The sequence below is a fragment of the Perna viridis genome, chromosome 2, assembly GCF_037379345.1.
Source record: "Perna viridis isolate PV_CMFRI_1.1 ecotype Kerala chromosome 2, ASM3737934v1, whole genome shotgun sequence".
NCBI classification, from domain to species: Eukaryota; Metazoa; Mollusca; class Bivalvia; order Mytilida; family Mytilidae; genus Perna; species Perna viridis.
In genome coordinates, this window is record NC_142446.1 from 9458733 (window position 1) to 9483793 (window position 25061).

Below are 25061 nucleotides of genomic sequence, written 5' to 3' on the forward strand. Positions count from 1 at the left end.
TTATTTGCTTAGTCCAAGGACCATAACTCATAATACATGTATATTCTTAGCAGAACTCAGCTAGATACACAACGCATAGGTCAAACCCTGAACATACTGGGCAAATATGGACAAAAATTCCAGCTTGATACAGCTCTGAATATGATTGAGATTAAATATTTGACACAAAATGTACAAAAATAACAAAAAGCTTCAATATTTATACTAAAGACTTCAATATTTGTACAAAAGATATATATCCTATTGAACTGTCTTTGAATAAAGCAAATATTAATAATAAAAATGTCTATTTCTTGATCTTAGAATTCATAATGAAAATGGTGAACTTAATGCTAAAATTTACGATAGAAAGGATTATTTTTCACTCCCTATTGAAATTTACGATAGAAAGGATGATTTTTCACTCCCTATTGTCAACTATCCATTTTTAAATGGTGACATCCTCTTGTAACCATCATATGGTGTTTAAATATCACGATTGGTTCGATTTGCTTGTATCTGTAACAATGTTTTGGATCTTAATGAAAGGAGTGTTTATATAACCGAGAAATTACTACATCAAGGTTTTCGATATTACATGCTTACAAAAACATTCACAAAACAAGGAACTCACTCTCAAATACAAATGCACTTGTAAAGGATTACATCTCTCACCCATTGTTTTACAGTAATATTCCACATGAAGCATGGAAAGCTCAATACTCACCCAATAAATTAACTAAACCATTGAATACGCTCATTCATAAGGGATATAGTTTTGATGTCGTTGTCAAATTGTAAAGTATAGTATTTTTTGGTATTAATATTGACTTGCTCACATGGTCTTTACATAGAAATAATAACACTATATTTGAAAGCAGTTTTTGGCTTGACATGGATTGTGTCCTTATTGTATGACTTATTTAGATTTAACCCACCATTTCATTAGAAATGCCTGTACTAAATCAGGACCATTGTGGTACCAGCTTCTCCGGTGGTGTATATCTATTTTGCCAGATTTGTTTTGGACTTGACTTGATTATGAATCAGATTTTTGTTTGGTAATTTTGTTGTTACCCTTATTATGATGAACCATGATTCTCAACCCCAAATGAGAAGAATTTAGATTGATTTTACATACAATTGGGACATAACAGTTTGCAGGTTTAAATTGGTCAGGAGCTGGCATGTCAGTTAACTTCTAGTAGTCCTTAGTTTGTACATTTGTGTAATTTATATTCATTTTCTTTATTTCTGCTGTAACAAGGGACTCAGACCTTTTTAAAGTAATTTTTAGGCGTGTTTAATTGTGTAATATTTTTTTCCACAGTGGCCAGATTTTAAAGGGTGAAGTTTGCGATCATGCCAAATTACGGAAACCCTGCCACATTTTTTGTCCCTGTCCCGTCAGAAATTTCTGGCCTCTGCATGTCTTGTATTGTTTTCATCTTAAGTTTATTTTTTAAGTTACTTGAGTATACAGGGGCAACTCTTTCGCTGTACTTGTGTATAACCAGCATTCTAAGAGAACTGCAAAACAATACATATGGTAGTCTCCTACTGGCTGTTTATATCACTGACCCAAATACTACCTTAGATCATCAAGTATAAATGACAAACTGAGGAAATGACCATGATTTTGATCAGAAGAAGGGATATGGACAAAGACCAGAAAGATATTCAAATCCATTCAACATATGCAGATTTGCAAAGTTTTATGCACGGGCAATTGGACAGATTAGACACATACCAAAAAATCAGCTCAATATCTGCAAGTCTTTAGAAAAAATGTGCGGCAAACTTTTAATTTCGGTAAATTTTTTAAAGTTCAAGGGCCATAGCACGGACAAAAATCAGTAGAGTAGAACAAAATGTATACTTAATCTGTAACTCATGAGGGTTAAGTAACATGCCAAAAATCAGCTAAATATCTGCAAGCATTAAGAAAAAAAGTGTGGAAAACTTAAATTTCTATAAATTGTTCGATGTTCAAGGGTCGTAACTCTGACAAAAATCAGCAGAGCAGAACAAATGTAAATTTACTCTATAGCTCACATGGGTTAATTAACATACCAAAAATTAGCTCAATATCTGCAAGCATTTAGAAAAAAAAAGTGGAAAACTTAAATTTCGGTAAAGTTTTCAAAGTTCAAAGGCCATCATAACTTCAGGGAATGGGAATGAAACATACACTTCATCTGTAGCTCATCAAGGTTGACTCACATACTAAAAATCAGCTCAATATCTGCAACATTAAGAAACGAGAGGCTCCCAGGAGCCTGAATCACTTACCTGGTTGAATTTTGCCTATCAAGGGCAATAAATTTGTCAAAATGAGACACGTCGCAGGGGACAATAATGAGATAAAACTTCGTTAATCAAAGAACCTTAGTAAGCGCGCTCACATACCCCACTCGTCCCCATGTTGGATACTCAAGTAAATTTGTTTGTAAGAGAAATACATGTAGAAGGACCCCCAATAAAAAAGGAATAAGGATGTTTTTTAGGCTATAGACTTCTATCTTCTAACTAAATTCTATTACTCAGAATAGTAGTTTCAAACTCTAGACTGTGATTTCTTTGAGTTTTATTTAATCCAAGTATCACTGTGAACTTATATACCAAAAATCATGTCATAATCTGCAAGTGTTTAGAAAAAAAAAAAGGTCTGAAAAATGGTCATTTCTGTGTTCAAGGCCCATAATTTTGGTAAAAATCATCGGAACGGAACCAACTACAAACCTGTCCTGTAACTTATCATGGTTACTTTCTACTCTAAAAATCATGTCAATATCTGCATATGTTAAGAAAAAAGGTCCAGAAAACTAAATTCTGTGAATTTTGCTAAGTTCAAGGCCAGTAATTTCGGTAAAAATCATCAGAGCGAAACAAAACACAAACCTGACCTAAAACTTATCATGGTGAACTTACATATCAAAAATCATGTCAATATCTGCCAGATTTAGAAAAAAGTCAAGCAAAATGTTATTTCTGTGAATTTTGAAAGTTCAAAGCCCGTTATTTCAGTAAGAATCATCGAAGCAGAACGAAAGTTAAACTTAACCTGTAACTTGTCATGGTGAACTTATATACCAAAAATCATGTCAATATCTGCAAGTGTTTAGAAAAAAGTCTGGAAAACTAAAGATGAACTGACGGGTCAAAAACATTATACTCTTCGCAACTTTGTTGTGTGGGGTATAATGAGTAGCTTATTAAATCAGAATGAAAGATTAATTACCATCAATAGTTTTTTTTTATCTTTAATACACATTCCTTCTAAACTGTGAACATTATTTTTCAGCAGTACTGTTTGAATTTATTTTATTTTTTAATTTATTTAAAAATGATATAAGCTTTGAAATGTAATAAAAAGGCTCAAAGTTTTGAAATAGCATCAAACATGTCTCAACCAGCAAACTGAAAAATGTGTAGGGTTATAAAACATATAAATGTAGACAACTCTTAGAATGCACAAAACTGGCCATTTCCTCTTGTCCAGAGGTGTCCACTTTGGAGAAGTTTCACTGTATTGAAATTATATTGCTGGTCCATGCTCCCAGTTTTTGGTGGAGTCCGAGTTGCTCATTTGCTTTTGTTATTTTGTATGTATGATTTTAGTTACTTTATGTTCTTTGTTGTGTATGTCTGTTTTCCATGTCTGGTCTTTGTCCCTGGATTACGATCTTTTGATTACCGCTATATTCTTGGTTCCCTTGATTACTCTAGAACATTTCTCTGGCAGAAACTTAATTCCAAGCTATAATTTCTTGTATTTCTATACAATTAACAAGAAGCTTTGCAGCGTGCAGCTTGATACAACCCCAGAGGCCTAAACCCGAACATTAAGGGAAGTATTGATATACCATTCAAATCTGACACAGCTTTGAATCTTGGTTATAAGACATTTGACTGAGGATAGAAATTTGACCAGAACCAAAGTGGCCACTTCTTGGCCTATATTCCTAAATGGTTCAAGTCCAAACCCACAAAATAAACCCCCAAACTTCTTGTGGGGATATGGCACATTGTGGTACAATATCAATTCCCTTTCACTCCAGTTATCGTCCAGAATAAAAAAAAAATTCTCATTTCTGGCCCTTTATTCTTACTTGGCTCAAGTCACAACCCAAAAAATAAACCCCAGTCTTCCTTTTGTGGTATGGCACCTTAAGAGTAAAATTCATAAGATGCACTCATTTTTACTCAAATTATTATACAGTCATAAGAAAAATGTCCCTTTTTGGCCCCTAATTCCTACAAGGTTCAAGCCTTAACCTCTAAAATAAATCCCAGTCTTCCTTTGGTGGTATGGCACCTTGTCATACAATTTCAGAGATTCATTCACTAATAGTCAAGTTATGGTCTGGACATCACAAAAATGCATGTTTCTGGTCACCTTTTTGATAATTTCAAGTCCAGTTTCAATTACTCTAAAACTACTGCTGATAATTGCAGTAAAGGATATTGTGGAACAATATTATAGACATTCCTATGCTTTTACAGGAGTTATATAGTTAAATTCTATGAAATGCTTGTTTTAGGCACCTTTTTGGCCCCTAATTCTAAAATGGTTGGGGGCAATTACCCCCAAAACTAATACCAACCTTCTTTTTTGAGGCGTGAACCTTGTTATAAAACTTTATAAAGATTAACCAACTTGTATTACTCAAATTATGGCACAAAAATCAAGCGTCTACAGACGACGTTGCCATACCAATTTGAGACTGCAATTTCTTTACAGTTGTAATAACACTAAAAAATAGACAAATTATTTGTTAAATAAAGCACATGCAGTATTAAGCAGTTTTAATTTGGGAATTTACATATAGAGAACAGTGAGAGGTTGATGTAATTATTTCATGCAAATGAGCATGAGTAAAAATAACTCAAGAATTTTCTCCTCATATTGTATTATAAATTGATCAAAATTTATTTTAAGAGAACATAACATCAACTAAGCTTATCTGTGTATTTAACCATATTTAACCCATTGCATATTTATTTAAAATATACAGTAGTTCCACCTGTGTAATGATACGCAGGATGTAGTTGACTTGTGTGGCATATATATGAATACATGGATATATATTATTCTCTACCACAGATATCTGTTAGTAAAAGAATCCTTTTTAGTGAAAAAAAAATCACAAATTTTAATCAAATATAAAATATTTTTGCTGTAAAACTATATGTTTCAATAATTTCCATTTTCATCATATTTTCCTTCAATCCAGAAAACTACCATATACTTGATCAAAACCCAAAGTGTTAGTTATCAAATAAACTACAAAACTTGATACCCCCCTCCCCCATCTGATGACATGCCACTTTTAACCTCCATATTGATTTGGATCAAAATCTAAAATCGGAGGTGCACAATGGGAATATATAATAGAGATTCTGTGAAAGTTTCATTCAATTCCATTTGTTGGTATAGGAAAAGTAATGGATAAGAGAAGGTCCCCCCATTTGCCCACATAAAAAATGAAAAAGTCCATATTTTGTTATGTAAAACCCCCAAACTGATTCGGATCAAAATCTACAATAGAAGGTGTACAATGGGAACAAGTCAAGGAATCTGTGAAGGTTTCATTCAAAGCCATTCAGTGCTGTTGGAGGAGATAGAGATGGGTCTCCACCAGTGTAATGGAAGGACAGGAGGAGACCCCTATCACTATTTACCCCCCCCCCCACTTTGCGGGGGGGGGGGGTTATAATATAAAAATGATGAAGGGTGTATCATAGGTTACTGTACATTTTTTTTTGGTTAACAGGCATAACATTTTATGAGAAGTCATGTGACTCTACATAAAATTGCAATTTCAAATACATTTATTTTTTGGTAAGTTTTCCTTGAAGACTAAGATGGATTCCATGCCTACACAAGTTTGGAAGACAAAAAAATGTGAACTTACACTTTCATATTCATAACTCTAATGATGGATCTAAATTACTCATCTATCACACATGTTAATTCAAACTACTGTCAACATCACTCAAACAAAAACAGCATTTACTCAATTGGTGTAAAATAAATATTTTTTCCAGTAACTTATTATTATTGTTACATTTAGTAAGATCCACTCAATTGTTTACATTGCCCTTTACACCATCCTAATAATAATTAAACTGAAAACTAAAGTCAACAAATACATTGGTAATAAAGTCATACACTGTGCTTTAGAGTGACAATATTAACAAGCCAAGAATGTTATGTGCAAGTCTTACATGCACTGTCAGCTTGATTTACTTCTGCAAAGCAAAGAAAAAACACTACCATAAATCATGCAATACACAGCAATACGAAACAGCAACTGAAGAAAGTATACTCATTATTTGTAATACAAAAAAATGTAGGTTGTTGTGAATTTTTGTTTTTGTCTTTGTTACGTTTCATTTGTACTTTATTTCCCATATTTAGCTTTTGTAACAATTTAACAATATAATCAACGTCCAGCTATCATTTGTGACATAACAAACTTACAATGGTACTAGCAAAATATGGGAATTTCTGATATGTAACACAAATAAAAATACAAATTCACAACAGGGGTTATTTAGCACAAAACATTATGACCTTGTTTATTTCATTATGTCTTAATGAGAAATGACAAAGACCATTTTTAAAAAAAGAAGTACATCTTAATATATTCACTTTATTTTCTATATTATAACAGAAAACTTATTACGTCAACCTCTTACTAAAGCATCCAATCAACATAAGTTATGACAGAAAATATAACTTAAAATTAAACCATGATTCTGAACCTAAATGTAAAGTCTATTGTACCACCTATTCTCTTTTGTGGTATTTCTATCAAAGATTGATAAATATCAATAATATTATCCTTGAACCAGAAGAAATTGTTGTCTAGCTAGGCACACTACTAAGTATTTAGTGCAGTATACTCTATACTAAAGTCAATATAATACATGATAAAAGAGAAATAAAACAAACCACTTACACATTTTGGTATAATAAAATTCATTAACACCATTGTATGGTCATTTTTTAAATATGAAGTGGAATGGTTTGAAGATGGTATGGTGCATATACTTTTGGATGAAAGTTACTATCAGACTGGTAAACTGTTATTCTATTAAAAGGAATTACCCAACACTCGGGCTAACTCAAGTACCCCTGGTAGTGTAGCAATACAGCAACTATCTACAAATCAAGGTAATCATTTAAGTGTTTTTCTTTGTTTTTCAATCAATACATGCATCAAGTTGATTTTATACTGAAGGAAACCCTAAATCACTGTTTGAAATATTATAGCATAACCAAGTCTTACACTGAAAATACAGTGAAGTTCCAAAAACAAGTGAGACACCTGAGGATATAATAAGGTAACCAGTATCAATCATTGGTTGGAAGATGAGGTGAAACGACCTAAACCTGCAATTGGTGGGACAGGAAATAAGGTGAAATACTGAAACCAGCCACCAAATGGAGTCAACAAGAGATTCACTGAAATATCCCAAAACATCTACTGTTGGGACAACAGGAGAAACAGTGAAATACTGAAACCAGCCACCAAACGGAGTCAATAAGAGATTCACTGAAATATCCCAAAACATCTACTGTTGGGACAACAGGAGAAACAGTGAAATACTTAAACCAGCCACCAAACGGAGTCAACAGGAGATTCACTGAAATGCCCCAAAACATCTACTGTTGGGACAACAGGAGAAACAGTGAAATACTGAAACCAGCCACCAAACGGAGTCAACAAGAGATTCACTGAAATATCCCAAAACATCTACTGTTGGGACAACAGGAGAAACAGTGAAATACTTAAACCAGCCACCAAAGGGAGTCAACAGGAGATTCACTGAAATGCCCCAAAACATCTACTGTTGGGACAACAGGAGAAACAGTGAAATACTTACACCAGCCACCAAAGGGAGTCAACAGGAGATTCACTGAAATGCCCCAAAACATCTACTATTGGGACAACAGGAGAAACAGTGAAATATTGAAACCAGCCACCAACAGGACAACAGGAGATTCACTGAAATGCTATAATCAGCCAACAGTGAGACAACAGGGGATACAATGAAATACCCTTCACCAGCCTTCAGTGAGACAACAGATACACTGAAATACTCCCAACAAGCTACCGTTGGGAAAACTGGAAATGCACTGAAATACTAAATGCAGCCACCAGACGGAAACATGAGATACATTGAAATACCCAGAACCAGATACTGGTGAAACAACAACAGATACAGTGAAATATCCCAAACCAGCCATTGGCAGTACAACAAGAGATACAGAAACATACCCAGAACCAGCCATTGGAAGGACACAAGAGATGGTGTCATATCTAGAACCAGCAACCAGTGAAAGAGTAATCATGGGAACCAAGGTTTTCAAAAGAATGTAATCCAGGGACAAAGACTAGACATGGAAAACAGATATACACAACAAAGAACAAGTAACTAAAATCATACATACAAAGTAACAAAAGCAAATGAGCAACTCAGACTCCACTAAAAACTGGGAGCATCGACCAGGTGCACTGGAAGGTTTAGCGTCCTCTGCTTTTCTAGAAACACTCGCTGAGTTGCTCATAAAAAGACAAGTCCAGAGTAGATGAAAGAGGAAAGGAAAACTATGACACTTTGAACAAATCAGTTTTCATGGCGCAGATGGATACACCGTAACAATCCACAAGTTCATGATGACGACCATAAAACTATTGTAGTGATGACTTCAGTCTTGTAGCAACATAACACTGCTCCAGAAGCCTATTTGTTAGAATTCTAGCACGATACAAAAAGTCTGCGTAGTCTCGGCAAGCTCTGGCATAACATATGAGTTGCGATATGAACACTTCATACGCAGGTACTGAAGGGATGTTGCCACAGATGAAAGGAAAGTTGACAATTTTGAATGAAAAGTCATCACGTTTGTCGTAAAGTTTGGTCAATAGTTTTCCTTTACCATCTATTTCTAAGTGTAGGTCAAGATATGAGGCTGACTTTACAGTGTCTGTAGTATCCTATATCTCAAGTTCTTTGGAGTAGATGCAATGAGATTAAAGGATCTAGCTAAACAATATTCTTTCTTTCGGATAAGATCAGCTATAAAGTCAGCCTCATAAGAGTGAAGGAACAGGTCAGCAAGTAGAGGAGCACAATTTGTTCCCATTGGAATGCTGACTGTTTGTTGAAAAACGTGTCCACCACACTGGACAAATATGTTGTTGATTTAAAATTCCAGCATTTTGGAAACATTTTCTTCTGTATATTTGGAAGATGATTTGCAATTATTTCTTACAAAGTATGAGGAATCTCTACCAAGAACTATATATTTGTATCTAGGTTTACAATCTTTTTTTGAAAAACAACAATGTATAATGTTTTTAAGTTGGGATTTTCACTGAGTTTGGGGAATAGAAGTATACAGTGTTGAAAAATTATAGGTTTCAATGCTATTATATTCTGATAATAATCTTGAACTGATTGTCTCCAAAAGACCTTTCTAATTTTTCAGGATCCACATTGAATTTATACCACTATGGGAGTAACAAGTGTTGTAGTAGGACTGCAAACTCTCTTTGAAAGCTGTGAGTATAGAAGTTAAAAGTTTTGAAAGAGGTTTGGTGGTACATTTTGCAGATCCAGCTATGTAACGTTGTTTGTATGGATTCTTGTGGAGTTTAGGAATCCAGTAAATCACAGTCATCGTCCTTGGTAAAGAGACCGAAAGAGGATAGCACAGATTTATGGTTTTTCACAATTTCTTCTTTGAAACACCAGAAGAAACAGTGAATATACCAAAATCCAGAAACTGGAGGGACACAGGGTAATTAGGAACACAGTTATTTTACCAGTCAGTCAATATAATACATGATCAAAGCCCTTTTCAACTATTTCTGAGTTGAAAAGTTTTTTTTTTACCTAAAATTCAGGTTTTAATGGTACACTCAAGAGTAAAAATTTAAGATTATTATATGTGAAGTTGCAACAAAAGTTAATGAAAGCATTTTGATAACAAGATTTCATGATTACATATGTACACAGTCATTAAAACCTTGCAATTAGAAAAAAGTTTAAGATATGAAGAAATAACAAATTCAATATCTGAAATTAAAGGCCCCCTCAGAAGATAAAAAAAAAATTTCAGTCGAGGTACACACAGTGGTCGTACAAGAGAAGATAAGACTATTTCTTAGCATTTAAAGATATAGGGACTAATGAAAAAACAAGAGGTTCCTAAGAGCCTCAATCGCTCACCTGGTTCAATTTTGCCTTTCAATAAATTTAACAAGAAGATAATTTTGACTCAAGATGACTTTGTTAGGACTTATCCTAAGGATCATTTCAGTATTTTAAAATCTCTTTCTATCTATCATAGTTTTCAAGATATAGGCTTAAAACTGTAAAAACAAACCCAGTCAACTTTCCCTCTTTCAAGAGCAATAACTCTTACTAGGAGTCGTCTGACAACTTTTATCACTAGGATTTTTGTAGGCCTAATAATCAGAATCATTACAGCTATTGAAAGTATTGGCTAAACCTCATGATTTTGGAAATATATGTGCGACAAACTACTATCTGATCCCTATGATCTATCTTAAATAACAGGGGCCATTGAATTTTGCCTTTCGTCATTTTTCTCCTTTCAAGTGCAATAACTCTGACAAGGAGTCATCTGAGAACTTTTATTCCTGAAGACTTTTGTAGTCTTAATAATAAGGATCATTTCAGCCAGACAGAATTTAGCTTAAACCTAATGGTTTTGGAGATATATGTGAAAAACTACTGTCTGACCCCTATGTTATATTTTTAGTAATGAAGGCCATATTTTTCAACAGACCAAAAATCCCCACATCAGTTCTATGCAAGATACACCAATAAACCTTCATATCAATTTTGGTTCCAATTGGTCAAGTAGTGTCAGAGGTGAAGATTTTTGAAAGAAATAAAATTAAAAACAGCATAAACTTTGAAAAAGAGCTATATACATGGCTCAATGGACTAAAACAAAAATTTGACCACAGATAGATCTCATCAAGCTGAACACTGCAGAAGTGTTCAGCCTGTCAGAAATTGGCTAAACCTGATTTTGGAGATATAAGTGAAAAATTACTGTCTGACCCCTATGTTCTACTTTTAGTAAAGGTGGCCATGTTTTTCAATGGATCAAGAATCTCCACATCAGTTCTATGCAGGATACCCAAAAACATTTCTACCAAGTATGGTTCCAATTGGTCCAGCAGTGTCAGAGTAGAAGAGTTTTAAAAAATTGTTGATAACGAAGGACGCCAAGTGACAGCAATAGCTCACTTGGCCTTTGGCTAGGTGAGCTAAAAAGGACCTATTAACAGTTTTCATCTATGGTTTTATAAAAAGTCCGGTATAGGTATGAAAATAGTGGAGGAGTTTAAATGCAGATAATAGCACAATAACAGGAACTTCTATGGTCGATATCATATACATCTACCTAGTTATCATATACGTATATATACAGCATGCCTACACCAGTGTATATTTACAACATAGCATTTTTTTTCATGATAAAATGTAAAGGAGATACTAGGAGAAACAGCGCATCCCAACATTCATGTCAATTCTTGACAAGTCTAAGATGACCACATTCAGTCAAATGCATTACATAATTAGAAAGTCATTTCTGTACACCCATAACCTATTTTGTCATTTGAAGACAAAGAAATAAGTAGCAGTCTTTGTAAGAATCATGCAAATTCTGTATTATGTGATACACCCATAAGAAGGCTATATATTTTTATTTTTGTTATTGATTTGTTAAATGGGTCTACATAATGAAATGTATAATTATTTATTCCAATCTGTCTGTTCTTATGAGATAATACACATTGAAAAATCGAACAGAATCTATTGCATTTTAGTGTCATTTACATAGTTATCTCCCATAATTATGAAATCAGAGCATTCTATACAATGTTTATCTCCTTAGAACAAGGGTTATATGAAAAGCCACATGTTAATTTCTGTCAACTATAACATTTTAAATAAAATCTAAAAAATAAAATTATGTAGGCTTTCCAACCATGAATCACATTTTGCATGATTCTTAGCTTGAGTACTACATAAAAGTTCCTACCATTTGATTGAGCAGCACCTATCATAGATAATATATTGAATCAGCTGACACATACATCTGATGTGACTTAGTGTAATATCATTTACTAGTAAAAAAGTAAATTAAACAACTTCATTTAAACCTGGTACAGTATAATAAAAAAATCTTTTAAAATCTTACATTTGTTAAAATTCGAAGCAAATTTCAATATCATACAAACTCAAGAAGCATTATCCCCCAAAAATGCAACTACCAATAAAATAGTTTCTCATTACCTCTTAGGGCCTAATGCAAAATGTTCAATTTACATGTCAATAACTTTCGTAGGAATAAATTATAGTAAGAGCCATTTGAATTAAAACCAGCTAAACCAATCGATGTCTGGACCTGTGACTCAATGCAGCTGAGATTTACAGTTGCTGAGGAAAATGTGATGAAAAGTGTTATGGACAGATATACAGAACTATGGGACATAATTCCCATAAAAATTGGAGAATTAAAATTTCCTGATAATATGCAAAGCAACATATGGAGTTCTTGCTATATAAAAGTTTTATAAATTCTGTTGGGGAGATTTAGAGGAGTTGCAATGACAAGTTGATACATAATGATTTTCAGTAAATATCCAAGTTCGAAGGGGTATAACTCCTTTAAAAATTCGAGAATGAAAATTCCCTGATAATATACACAACTACATATGACGTTCTTGATTAATACAAAGTTTCAGTAATTTCTGTTTGGTAGTTTCAGAGTAGTTGTGATGACAATCTGATACATGAAGATTACCAGTAGATTCAAAGGGCCATATCTCCAACAAAAAATCAAAGCATCAAAATTTCCTGACAATATGCACAACTGCATATGGTGTTTTGCTATATACATGTAACAAGTTTCATGAAAATCAGTAGGGTAGTTTCAGAAAAGTTGTGATGACAAGCTGATACATGATAATAACCAGTAAATTTTTAAGTTCAAAGGGCCATAATTCCAACAAAAATCAGAGAAACCAAAATTTCCTGACAATATGCACAACCACATATGGTGTTCTTGCTAAATATCAAGTTTCATGAAATTCTGTTGGGTAGTTTCATGTTTTACGGTAAAAATATGAAATTGCAAAATGGCAATTTCCTGTGTTTTTATAGCATTCACATTGATTTCTTTTTACATCAGTTCTCTTGATTGTTATTCACATGTGTTAAAACATGCAACATGATGTCAAGAAATTATGTATACTTTTGGTGGTGTAACAAATCTATGCACAACCATTATTTGAAAGGGAAAATTGCATAGAAGAAACAGACTATAGAATAACAACCGTGCGATGTACGGGGCATACAAAGACATAAATTTTAAATTCACACTAAATGCTTAGTACTGTTGCCATAGAATATTTTTTTATCTATAATAATGTAAAAAATGGCATTTTGCTATACAAGAGCACAATTATTCACAATGCTATTTCCATTTGGGGGTCCTGACTTCCACTAAAATCTAAAAATAGATCTGGGTGAAATTTCTCTTATCTAACCAATGTTGCTAAAATACACCAATATATCCTTTAAATTTTGAAATAAAACCACCATGTCATGCAGCGTTTCTGTCCATAAATTAAGGCTCATAAAGGGGGATACTTTTTTCAATTTTTCAGTAGCCAACCTAAGCCTTAAATGACCATAAAATACACATACATGGGCTACTAGTTCCAAATTCGATACTTTTGGTTCCTTACTGTTAGTAAATTTTTTCATGAAAATATCTTTTTTATTATCCACCAATTGTAAATGTTTCTGTTTTTTCTCCTGGGCTTCATGTTGGGGTAAAAATCTGGCTGAATACTGAGGAGACATTACTGCACTATTGTTACCATAAGGTGTTCTTGCTACATACCAAGTTTCATGAAATTCTGTGGGGTAGTTCTAGAGTTGTAATGACAAAGCTGATACATGATGATTATAAAAAGATTTCTAAGTTCAAAGAGCAATAACTCCCATAAAAGTTCAAGAATAAAAAATTGCTGATGATATGCACAACTACATATGGTGTTCTTGCTACATACCAAGTTACGGGAATTTCTGTTTAGTAATTTCAGAGGAATTGCAAGACAAGCTGAAGTGTAATGGACGGATGGACAGACAGATGGAGTGACTAACTCTTAGATCAGCTTTCACCTTTGGCAATGCAGGTAAAGAAAAACAAAAAAAAACAAAAAAACCTACCTAAAATCATGTGCTTTTGGTCTATTTTAAGCATGACAAGACCTATTTTGATAACAAAAGCCCATAATGCATGAAGCACATGTCAAGCTAATTATATATAAAAAACACATGGTTTCTATTTTTGTTTACATTTAATGATTTCAGAATTTGTATGATGTTTGAAATGTGTTTGCCAAAAATTCATTAAATTGATGAAAATCTGATTTTTAAAGATTTTTTTCCCATTATACTATGAAATTACAACAGATTATAGATAAAGTTTTTAAATGGAAAGATCTAGTTATTATAACATATGTCAACCACACTTATGCCTATTCTATATTTAACATACCTGAGGCATTTGATGATTCAGGATTTCCTATTTTCACTTCCTGTAAAAAAAAAAATACTAAAGTGAAGGTAAGACAAAGCTTGTGTTGTATTACAACTTATTTAGAAAAGCAGGTACATGTATGGAAGTTAAAATATCGTTATGATACATCATGACAATTAATTATGAATTTTAACTACAAAAACTAATAGCAATGCTCACTAAAATGATTTCCCCCTCTCCAATTCAATGCACCATTCGACTTCCAAATTGATTTGGATCAATATCCCAAGTAGGATATGCACAATGGAAGTATGTAATAAAGATTCTGTGAAAGTTTCATTAAAATATTCATTAGTATAGGAACAGTAATGGATAAGAACTGGGCATCCCACTGTCATGGAAGGAAATACAGACACCCTCTATCACTATATACAAGGTGGGGGTATAATGAGCTATACTTTGTTACACAAAGACAAACACTTTTCTTACAGTAAACCATGTTTTTTTTTGTGTGGTAGTTTTGACAGTTGTTTGTGTCACATGTGTTCGAGTACACAAGTACTTACAAAATATCAAGGACTTCAAATCATGATTGGTTTCAGATGTTTTATTAGGCCAATTAGGTACAAACATTTCTTGTTTATAAAATGTTTATTATCTTCAAAAAGATGATATTACCAGCAAGTTCTTCTAAACTGGTAAATACCTAGGAATGGACAATACACATCAGTCTATGTTTGTTTTTTATTTACTGTTTTGAAGGACCTTATTATGACTACTTCCTCAATGCTTAGCTATAGTAAAGAAAATTGTTCATAAAAAACTTATTTCATGAGCATAAAATATGTAATTATGCATATAAAATCAATATAATTTTCTCTTGGCTGATTTGGAGGTAAATACATACATACACTCCTTCAATCTGAAGGGCAATAAGTTATGTATTTGTCTTAGAAATTTCAGATATTTCTTTCTTTGGTCTGTCTGAAAATCCAATCAAAAATCAAGTAGGTTTCAATTTATCATTTAAATTTTACATTTTATTTTGACATTTGACAAATGTACGAAAACTAAAAAACTATACGTTACATTAAATTGGAGGATTTATTACAAAATTGTGAGCAAAATGTCATTCATAGAAAAATACAGTTGAACCTTCATGCATCAAACTCATGAGTAAAAATCTTGGATAACTCAAACTATACTCGACATCAGTTCAAGCCTGTCTTCGATTTAATCAAAATTTTCTTCAGTGTTCTTTCATTGAGGCAGAGTTGTCTGTCTTTTTATTCGTTAAGCATTTCTCATTTTATAAAAACCAAAAATCAGTACTTACGATTGATATGCAGTTAATAATACATTCAATAATTCCTTATGAGAAATTCCATTGTAATTCCGCCATTTTTGTTGTTAAAAGCTGATAGTTGACAAAATTCTGATAATTGTATTTTTTAATTTCTATGTTGACAAAAATGTTATTTGTCACGAATTTGAAAATAAACAACTATTATGTAGGGTCGATAACCTTCAGAATAATTTTTGACACAAAATAAGGCGGTAAATCTTTGTTTTTCATCAACCTACCAACAACCAAAAATCGTCTTCGTAACAAAATCTGAGCTGATTTGACAATGTAAATATTGTGATCTGGATTTAAAATGTCATCAGATTTGAACAATTCGCATTTTACGATGTAGCCGTTTTGAAATATGAATGAGCAAATTATTTAACACATTTAAGATATCAATAGGTGTCAATAAAACTGTAGACCAATTTTCGTTTTGAATTTGAATGATATGTTATATTTGTGACGATGAGTATAATTTCAAAGCCCCAGCAAAAATCTTCCTACTTGAATACAATTTTGCCTCGGATGACTTGAACTTGGATGAATCGTAGTCTCAGACAACTCAAAGTTTTCAATTCGTTCCTCGATAGGACTTAGAGATTGAATTATTCAAAAGTCTTGAAGTAAACTAATTAGTGTGAAAACTGATTAAAAACCATGATCAAAGTTTGTTTTTACAATGTTCAGGGTGGCGTATGCAATTACTTGTTGACACTTACAATGGCTAGACGCTTGTATTTCATTAATAACTTTTGTAGTGATAAGAAACAAATTTTATTAATCAAAGAACCTTACTGAGCACGCTCATATACCCCATGCGTCCCAATGTTGGATACTCAAGTAAATTTGTTCATAAGAGAAATACATGTAGAAGGACCCCGATAAAAAAGGAATGAGTGTTTTTTTAGGCTTTAGACCTTTATCTTCTAACTAAATTCTGTTACTCAGAATGGTAGTTTTAAACTCCAGACTGTGATTTCTTTTGAGTTTTAGTTAATCCAAAGTAAATATCATCGTAGTGAAACAAAATGTTTACTTGACCTGTAACTATCATAACCATATTCTATAAAGCATTTAGAAAAAAGTTTCTGTGAATTTAGATATGTTTGAGGCCCGTAATTTCGATAAAAATCATCGGAGCTGAATCAACTACACATTTGTCCAGTACCTTATCATGGTGAATTTATATACTAAAATTCGGGTCAATATCTGCAAACATATAGAAAAAGTCTGGAAAACTATTCTTTCTGTGAATTTTGCTAAGTTCAAGGCCCATAATTTCGGTAAAAATCATCTGAGCAGAACAAAATGTTCACTTGACCTGTAACTTATCATGGTGAACTTATATACCAAAAATTATGTCAATATCTGCAAGCGTTAAAAAAAAAAGTCCAGAAAACTGTTATTTCCGTAAATTTTGCTTAGTTCAAGGCCCGTAATTTCGCTAAAAATCATTGAAGTGGAAGGAAATTTAAACCTGACCTGTAACTTATCATGGTGAACTTATATACCAAAAATCATGTCAATGTCTGCTAGCATTTAAAAAAAAGTACGGAAAACTGAAGATGGACTGATGGATGGAAGGGTCAAAAACATTATACTTCATTGCGTGGGGTATAATCACACGTTGGAATTCACACCAACAGTGATATCGAAGATTTTGATAATAATAAAAATATTACAGATGAGTTTTATTTGTTGAATTTATTTCTGATCACTTAACTACAATAGTAAGTGTAGTTCCATTACTATGTTTGTTTCGCTATTATATCTGCCATTTATATTGTTGTAATGTAGTGCACATCTTATGACAATACTTCTAGTATTGAGAAATTTAAAAAATGCAGCATGTTATGTACTAACAACATTTTTGATGTATACAAAATAAACACAAATTTTACCCAAAACACTCAGCTTCACTCAGTATTTCAAACATGATATACAACAAACAGAAATATCTTCCTATACAATACTCAAGACATAACAAAATACCCTGATAAAGTGAAGTATATGTACAAGTACAACAAATCATGTAAAAGCAGAAACAATCGCCAACCAATACATTTCTGGGTTATACTAGACCATGGATTACTCAAACCTCAGATAACTCAAATATTTTTAACAGGTGCTTCGACTTTAACTTAACGAGGTTCGACTGTAGTATTTTTACTAGAAATTAGGTAAATGCACAGATGCAACATATCATTTATTAAAAACATTTTTCAAAATTTGATGGCAGTATAAAATATATTTACAACAAAACTGGAAGTAATATTTTAGGTAAAATCCTTAATATTGACCAGTTCACTTTGATGGAACTCTAAAATGTAAATTCTTCTTATACAATGAACTTAAAAATAAAAAATAATACAGAGATAAATTAAACTAATGCACTTACACTGAAAAATGGAATAAAGTTCTGGCAAGACTCTTCATCACCACTGGAAATAAAAAACCAAAATTATGACTATGATGCATTTGATATGTATTAGATCTGATCACAATTTAGCATGCTTTCTGGCACATATATAATTTTGGGTAACTTGGTTCCCATAAACCATACAAGATGAAAAATGTATCTAGGTCCTATCCCGGACTGCTTATTTTCTGTCATACAATGTAGGATATTTTCATGTATTAATGTAGTGAATGTTAAAAAAAATATTAAGGGAATAAGATTCATAAAACCCTGTCAAACTGCATTTAGTACCAAAAATTGTGTGGAAAAAAGTTAATAGTAGATTTAATTTTCCTTTAATGATTGAACAACTTTATGGGCACATGAAACTGAATTTCCTGAAATATCATCTTCACTGTAATAGTACTTGGCTGTTATAGCCTATTTCTCTTAATATTTTTAAATAAAAAATAATACTACAGTCAAGTTACATAAAAAATATCCAATTCAAGACATTGTAAACTTGGTAAACTTAAAGCTGCATTAGCTGTCATTTTCATAAATTTCTGTTTCTGTTGAAATATGCCTCAACTTAGAATTATTTCTAATAAATTGTACTTTCCTGTCTAATTTCATTTGATATCCATAAATAATATGCATTAAATACATGAAATTGGTGTCTATGCATTTATTGTCTTGCAAGACAAAAAATCAATATAGATAAATTTGTGTGCATGTGACTTCTGGTGACCTTAATCCGTGTATGTGTTTCTTTAGAAACAAATCTGATTGCAAAGCGGAAGTGGTAATTCAACGGCAAGGAAGACCGACGTACTCAAGCTGTAAAAGAAAAAACTTCGAATATAACGCAAGGATCCTTTTGAAATTTATGTATTGTGATATAGAGTAGCTCAAATATGGTCATCATTTATTTGAAAACTAATCAAGAAATAGATGAAATGAAATGAAAACAAGACACGTCCTCGCCTGTGTATCTGTTATTATTTTTTTTTTACCAAGGTTAAAGTCTTTTGAACCCAGGTGTATGTCCTGTCAGCAATCTTTGGATGAAATGGTGAAAAATAATTAGACCAGAGTTATCGAACTTCTCTGATTAAAAAACGTTGTTTTCAAAATATTCTGTAGGTATTATCAACATTTATTGCTTCAATTGCATTACTACAAACTTATTTCATTGAATCAGCAAAATTCAGTAGAATCAAAACTGAACAAATTTGGCAGCTAATGCAGCTTTAAGCAAAGATATACACAAGTTATTGAAGACCTCTATCAAAACAAGAATGCTAGACCCCATCTCAGCAAGTTTGGAAACTTAAAATGTAAATCACTGAAATAGCTATATAATATGGAGATATAACACATTAACAACATATGACAAGACTAGGAATTATCTCTATAGCCAAAGAGGATATATGTCCACAAAGGCAACAAAATTAGAAACCAATAAGAAATTAATCAATAAAAAAACCACAATAAATCAACTCCAATATTACAAACAAACTAGAAATACTGTGAGTTTTTTTTATAAAGAAGAAAGCTCATATAGTGATACTCTCTTCCTCCTGATTTAAAAAACAAAGTCAACAAATTCCTACAGAAAACCACAACTATTGTTCAGATTAAAATCTTATATTGAAGGTGCAAAATAGTATCAAGTAATAAAGAATGCCTGAATCATCCTTTTAATTGCATTCAGTAGTTTGTAAGGATTAGCAGTCTAATACTACTGTAAAATTTGTTGAACCAAAACAGCTGTGTAGTATGATCGACTAAGTATTGTGCCTAAAAGAATTTGAGCAAAGTCCATCCAGAAGTAACAGGCAAGTTGCATCCACAAATTGTAACAAAAGTCTTCAATGCAAAATTTGCTGAATCAAAATGGGGATGCAGTATGATCAAATATATGTTGAGCATAACAGTCGTATAAAGCAGAGTAAAAATTCATCCATCAGTAACAGAGATTGTCACAAAAGTGTTCAATGCAGGAAAAAGAAAAGTTTCTCCTGTTAAACTTGTCAAATCAAGATAGCTGTGCAGAATGAACAACTACCGTATTCTTCCTTGTATACCGCACACTTTTTTTCAACTTATTCTTTGCTCCAGAAGAAGGATGTGCAGTATACACCAAAACAATGAGTTTCTAGATTTTTTCTAGAGACATAAATTTCAGGTCCGTAATTTTTGGGAATCAGAACCGAAGTTGTCAACTAAAGACAACATTGAGCCAATGTATTTTTAGAACAGTTTTATGTAAAATAAACAAATAAAGTTTTACTGCTAGTTAATAATTGTTTTATCCATCAATTCCATTTCCTTGCATTTCATAGTTTGTACGGAAAACCACGACTAGCTACTTATTGTTCTCTCAAATCAAGTCGTCTAATTATAACTTCTTCACCTGTGTGTGGTGGAGCATTAAAGAATACACAGATGCGTGAAATACACAGAAGAATACGGTTGGTAACATGCCTAACAATACTACAAAATCTGAACTTAATCCAACCAGAGGTTTCAAACGAGTTGCATCCACATGATAAGCATGATGTACAGGCAGACTAACTGATGGACAGATGGACACCATTACTAGGTCCCTACAATGTAATATTTACCTTTTTCCCTTGGACATAACCATAGCTTCAGCTATAGGTATGTGTAGCAGATGACTGGCAGTACTCATATATTTTGACACTCTGTTGATAATTTCCTGGGAATCTACAATTATATTCTTAAAATTAAATCATTAATTCAATTAATTAAGTTTTGTTTATGGCATTATTTGAAATTTTGACTAACATACATGTATAAATGGGAGATAAAAAGTGAAAATTCAAAACATTTTAAATGTATCAGGATTAAAAATCTTTTAACTCTATGAGAAGTACCTTAGTTCTCTATATTTGAATTTACTTGGGAAGCAAAGAACACTATGATTTTTTTTCAATAATTGTGTTCTTTTATATATACAGCAGTATCCCATCCTTCCTTTCGATATATGGCACTATATAGCTTCATGGTATGATTTCATAGAGATTCATTCCCTTTTAGTCAAGTTATTGCTGAATATCATGAAAAATGCTTGTTTCGGCACTATTTTGGTGCCAAATTCCTAATCTTTAGAAGTCACAACCTCAAAAATCAATCCCAAAATGCCTTTTATGGTACCTTGAGGAATAACTTCATAAAGATCCATACACTTATACTCAAGTTATTGTCTGTAAATCAATAGTCTAGGTATGCAGGATGACAATGCCGCTGACAACGATAGACTGATACCATTAAATGGCCACAATTTTGTTTTTGCTGTGGTAAAATGAAAATGTAACAAAACATACAGTAAGGCCAAAATAAAAAAGTTCTTAAGATTCTCATCCAACCTTTCGAAAAATTTGGGAGGTGGGATTTAAAAAAAAATGCTTCTACATGCCAGACACCTACTGTTGTCATCATCTACTTATGCTTTATTTTACCAGCACAAATGTATAGAAACAGCTCTATCATGGGGATGAGAATATAGGATTTTTTTTTATTATGGCCTTAAGTAATATGAAGTACTTCTTTTACCTAGTTTGACTGACTCAGGTTTCTCAAATGTATCTTTCCATAAAGTATCTAGGAACAAGGATGAAAATGTTGAATCTAATGCACCAAGGTATCGACCTATAGAACTATTACCTGCAAAACATCAATTATTATATTAACATTTTTTTAACCAAATGAAATGCTTGCATCATTCCCTTGTAAACTAAAATGAAAATCACTGTCAAATAATGCCAGGACAAATTTAACTCACTAATGAATAAAATTTCTGATTTTTCGGGTTAACTCAAAACCCATAAGAGATATATGAAACCTGATTGAAAATGCAGGCAGGGATTTTCATAAGGAATCCAATAAAAATAAAAAGCATTGCTGAGCGAAGCATGATATGACTGTAGCCAGTTGAACTCAGGCCATTTCAGGAAAGTGTGGATACAATATTAGTTTTTGACACACTAAACATAGGAACTTACAGTTCATTATGGACACAACAACTCATTTGGACACAGTATTGCACAATATTTTGAAATTCATTTAAGTATAAGTCTGCTTAAGGGTACTTTCATGAATCTTTTTGTACCTCATTATCTCAAAAACAGTAAATGAAAGTCCCTTATTTCAAAGAGGGGTGGGGCAAAAACCTAAAAAAAACTATAAGGCCCTCCACCATGTCCCTAGGAGCAATGTGTTAAAATTTGATATGACTTAAATAAGTTATCGTAAATAAACTATGGTTAATAGATGCCAACAATAATGACGACAAACGACCAGATGATGATACCATTAGAGGACAGAAAAAAATATGTATTCATTCTTTGAAAGAAAAAAAAATACATTCTGATTATATAATATGCTGCATAAATATACTGTAAATAATTTGTTCATTTGAGACCAATGGGTGGCCTTGGGCTGACATTTTCATACTGGTGGGCTTGTCTCTTTGACATCTATACCATACCTATTCTTGTTATATGGTCATTATTTTCCATCTAACATTAGAAAATTAACTAAAAGCATGCAATAGGATAATGTCACCAAAATACCAAATGGTATGACCAAGAATCCTACATATCCCTGCTAATCAGGGCATATTCACTTACAAATTGATATAACCAGGAACAAAACTTAACCCTGCCAATCTGGGGTTATTGACTTACCAAATGGAATGACCAGGAATCTAACATAACCCTGCCAATCTGGGGGTTTTGCTGAAAACTGTTCTACATAAGGTCGTAAAACACTGTTAACATAACCATCTGCACCTGCTATCACAATTTTCACTGGGCTAGGTTTCTTGGGATTTGTATTACAACTGAAAAAAAATCATCCAATTACCAAATTGTACTACCAGTATGTGCATATAAAGATAAAGCAGCTTCTTCAAAACTGCCCCATCCTCTTTTAATTTGGAAAATGTATATCCTGTGATCGAATTTAAGGGGAAATACTTGCTAAATGCAAGTTGAAATTCAATTTTGGTATTAGAAATTTCCACTTGCTAAAATTTGCTGGTGGAATTTTATATGTCATATAGGTTAAGTCCAGAAATAACCCAAAAAACTTAAATTTAACGAGTGTAAATTTTCAGTGCTTGCTAAATTTAGCTTGTGAAAAAAATTCTGAAATTCAATCCCTGATATCATAACTTTTTTTAATTGGAAAATTTGGAATAACAGTACAATAACTTGAATTTGTAAAGTCTAAAATCTTATTGAGGAAAAACAAATAATCAGTATAATTTTTAAAAGAAATACAAAATTCCTGCACTTTAACTACCTATTGGGAAATAATTAATCTTATTTGGGACAACTATATATCATTGAGATGGAATCCATCTCTGTGGGCTCCACTGTGGTAAAAATCCTGTACACAAGAAACTTATTACAATCCACATATGAATCAGTTGTGCAAAAATCATTAATTTAACCTTGACTTCAAAGTTAAAGGTCAAAGGTCACCAACCATGGTATGTAACACACATGTAACACATTGTCCTCAGCTTATCAACCTTGTAACTAAATATCAAAAGCCTACACAAAAAGACAAAAAATGTAACAGCCAAGCATGCATCTGTCATGCTAAAATCTAATTTGACTGATGTCAAAGTAGAGGTCAAAGGTCACCAATCATGGTATGCAACACATTATCTTGAGCTGATCTTCCCTCATGCCAAATATCAAAAGCATACACTAAAAGACAACAAAGTTACATTTTGGACACAAATTGCAAAATCCTGGGCATTAAACCCCTACAATCAATCAATCTAAATCCTAAATTTGACCTTGAGGTCAAAGTTCAAGGTATAAGTTCATCAAAATGGTACATGACACATTGTCTTGAACTAATCTTCCCTCATGCAAAATATCCAAAGCATAAATCAAAAGACAACAAAGAAACAGTCTAAACACAATTAGTTACAGACAGACTGATTGCCATAGTGGCAATGCCCTCATTATTGAGACATTATTCAGACAAATTGGGAAACTTTCTTAAGGGAAAACAGCCTTATTTTGAAGATAATTTAAAGTAAACAATGTAATGGCAGGTTTAACAGATATCAGTATAGAAGGAAAACTCAGAAACAGTAAACACTTGAAAATGGATCTGAAGATAAAAACTGTTCTATAACATAAATTGTAATAATTCAGTCACTTAAAAATCCAAACTTCAGCTATCATCTTTCATAAACTGACAAAAACAACTGATCAATAGAACAGACCCTGCTTTATACTAGTCCGACATACTGAGCCAGATCTTTATTGTGCTGGCTCACAGAACCAACAGCTCACAGGTAGGTATATCTCCACACAGACATATTATTCTGACTCTGAGGCAACAAGTTGTCACTCTATCCCCTTATACCACATGCTTGGCAGAGAAGCAGTGACTACCTTTTTAAAAGTCTTTGGTGTGACTCAGCTGGGCATCAAATCCAGGACCTCCTGCCCTTGAGTGAGCATACTATCCTGAGACCTCTGAGGCAGTTCAGCCAGCTTTATTAACATGAAGACCAATACATATGAATTAGATAGATTCATTCAAGTATTTGTTGATTCTAGCCCTATCTTCTATGTCACTTGACTTTAAATTTCTGCTTATTTATAAGTTGGGGTAATCCTCAATGTCTTACCTAAACCAAAACCTTCACATTCTAGGATGTTAAAGTA

The 25061-nt window shown here is 32.7% G+C and overlaps 1 protein-coding gene across 8 annotated transcripts in view; it reads right to left on the minus strand.

The window, feature by feature from the left end:
* The window catches only part of LOC148623566 (phosphofurin acidic cluster sorting protein 2-like), a 70257-nt gene that overhangs the window by 10275 nt on the left and 34921 nt on the right, over nucleotides 1-25061 (minus strand). For 2 of the 8 annotated variants that reach the window (XM_088565468.1, XM_088565462.1), the window contains 7 exons: nucleotides 23052-23206; nucleotides 21919-22029; nucleotides 20967-21069; nucleotides 18337-18379; nucleotides 14609-14648; nucleotides 7097-7150; nucleotides 6211-6234 (listed from right to left, as the gene is read on the minus strand). In XM_088565468.1, the coding sequence (XP_088421594.1) occupies nucleotides 6211-6234; nucleotides 7097-7150; nucleotides 14609-14648; nucleotides 18337-18379; nucleotides 20967-21069; nucleotides 21919-22029; nucleotides 23052-23206 (530 nt within the window). Of the gene's footprint in view, nucleotides 1-6210; nucleotides 6235-7096; nucleotides 7151-12079; nucleotides 12098-14608; nucleotides 14649-18336; nucleotides 18380-20966; nucleotides 21070-21918; nucleotides 22030-23051; nucleotides 23207-25061 lie in introns of all 8 variants that reach the window. The other 6 variants (XM_088565469.1, XM_088565467.1, XM_088565464.1 and 3 more) reach the window with 5 other exon arrangements.